Genomic DNA, 1,001 nt, shown 5'->3' with positions numbered 1-1,001 from the left:
CATCTCGACTCACTGCAACCTTCACCTCCCGGGTTCATGCAATTCTGCCTCAGCCTCCCTATTAGCTGGGATTACAGGCGCCCACCACCACGCCCAGCTAATTTTTGTACTTTTAGTAGAGAGGGGGTTTCACCATGTTGGCCAGGCTGGTCTTGAACTCCTGACCTCAAGTGATCTGCCCGCCTCAGGCCCCCAAAGTGCTTGGATTACAGGCATGAACCACCGCGCCCAGCCTCATCTTAGTGTTTTGAGATGCTCTGTGCAAAGTCCCGCAAGCCGGCACTGTGCCATCCCGCTAGCGGGGACCGGGGATTTGGGCTGCTGTCCCACCTGGGCCTGACCTGTCTGCCATCTCTTCCTCCGCAGCCTACATGAAGCGGCGGCACAGCTCAGTCAGTGACAGCCAGCCCTGCGAACCGCCCTCCGTCGGCACCGAGTACAGCCAGGGCGCCAGCCCCCAGCCCCAGCACCAGCTGAAGAAACCCCGGGTGGTGCTGGCTCCAGAGGAGAAGGAGGCGCTGAAACGAGCGTATCAGCAAAAGCCATACCCGTCACCAAAAACCATCGAAGACCTCGCCACCCAGCTCAACCTGAAAACCAGCACCGTCATCAACTGGTTCCACAACTACAGGTACGGCTGGCTCCCAAGGAGCGCCCGGTCGGCCCAGGGGAAGGGGCTGATGTGTCCCGAGGCCGCCATGGTGCACAGGGGTGAGGCTCCGGGGGGCTGGGAGCTTGGTGATTGGTCCGTTCCTTGGTCTCTTAGGTTTGTGGGGTTTTTTTGGGGTTTTTTTTTTTTTCTGTTTTTTTTTTAGACGGAGTTTCAATCTTGTTGCCCAGGCTGGAGTGCAATGGTGCAATCTCGGCTCATTGCAACCTGTCTCTTATACACATCTAGATGTGTATTGGGCGACAGAGCAAAACTCCGTCCCCCCTGCCCAAAAAAAAAGACCACCCACCCATCAGGCCAAGGGCAGAGCAGAGATGCAGACTGAGTTTTT

General features: G+C 57.1%; 1 protein-coding gene across 1 annotated transcript in view; it reads left to right on the top strand.

Moving 5' to 3' along the window:
- CUX1 (cut-like homeobox 1) overlaps positions 1 to 1,001 on the top strand; it is a 378,329-nt gene that overhangs the window by 358,230 nt on the left and 19,098 nt on the right. The window contains exon 23 of the mRNA XM_011985213.1: positions 367 to 631. Coding sequence (XP_011840603.1) covers positions 367 to 631 — 265 coding nt within the window. The remainder of the gene's footprint in view (positions 1 to 366; positions 632 to 1,001) is intronic.

This window comes from Mandrillus leucophaeus, unplaced genomic scaffold (assembly GCF_000951045.1).
Source record: "Mandrillus leucophaeus isolate KB7577 unplaced genomic scaffold, Mleu.le_1.0 Scaffold280, whole genome shotgun sequence".
Classification (NCBI taxonomy): Eukaryota; Metazoa; Chordata; class Mammalia; order Primates; family Cercopithecidae; genus Mandrillus; species Mandrillus leucophaeus.
The sequence above is the reverse complement of the archived record's forward strand: the minus strand, read 5'-3'. Positions and strand labels throughout refer to the sequence as shown.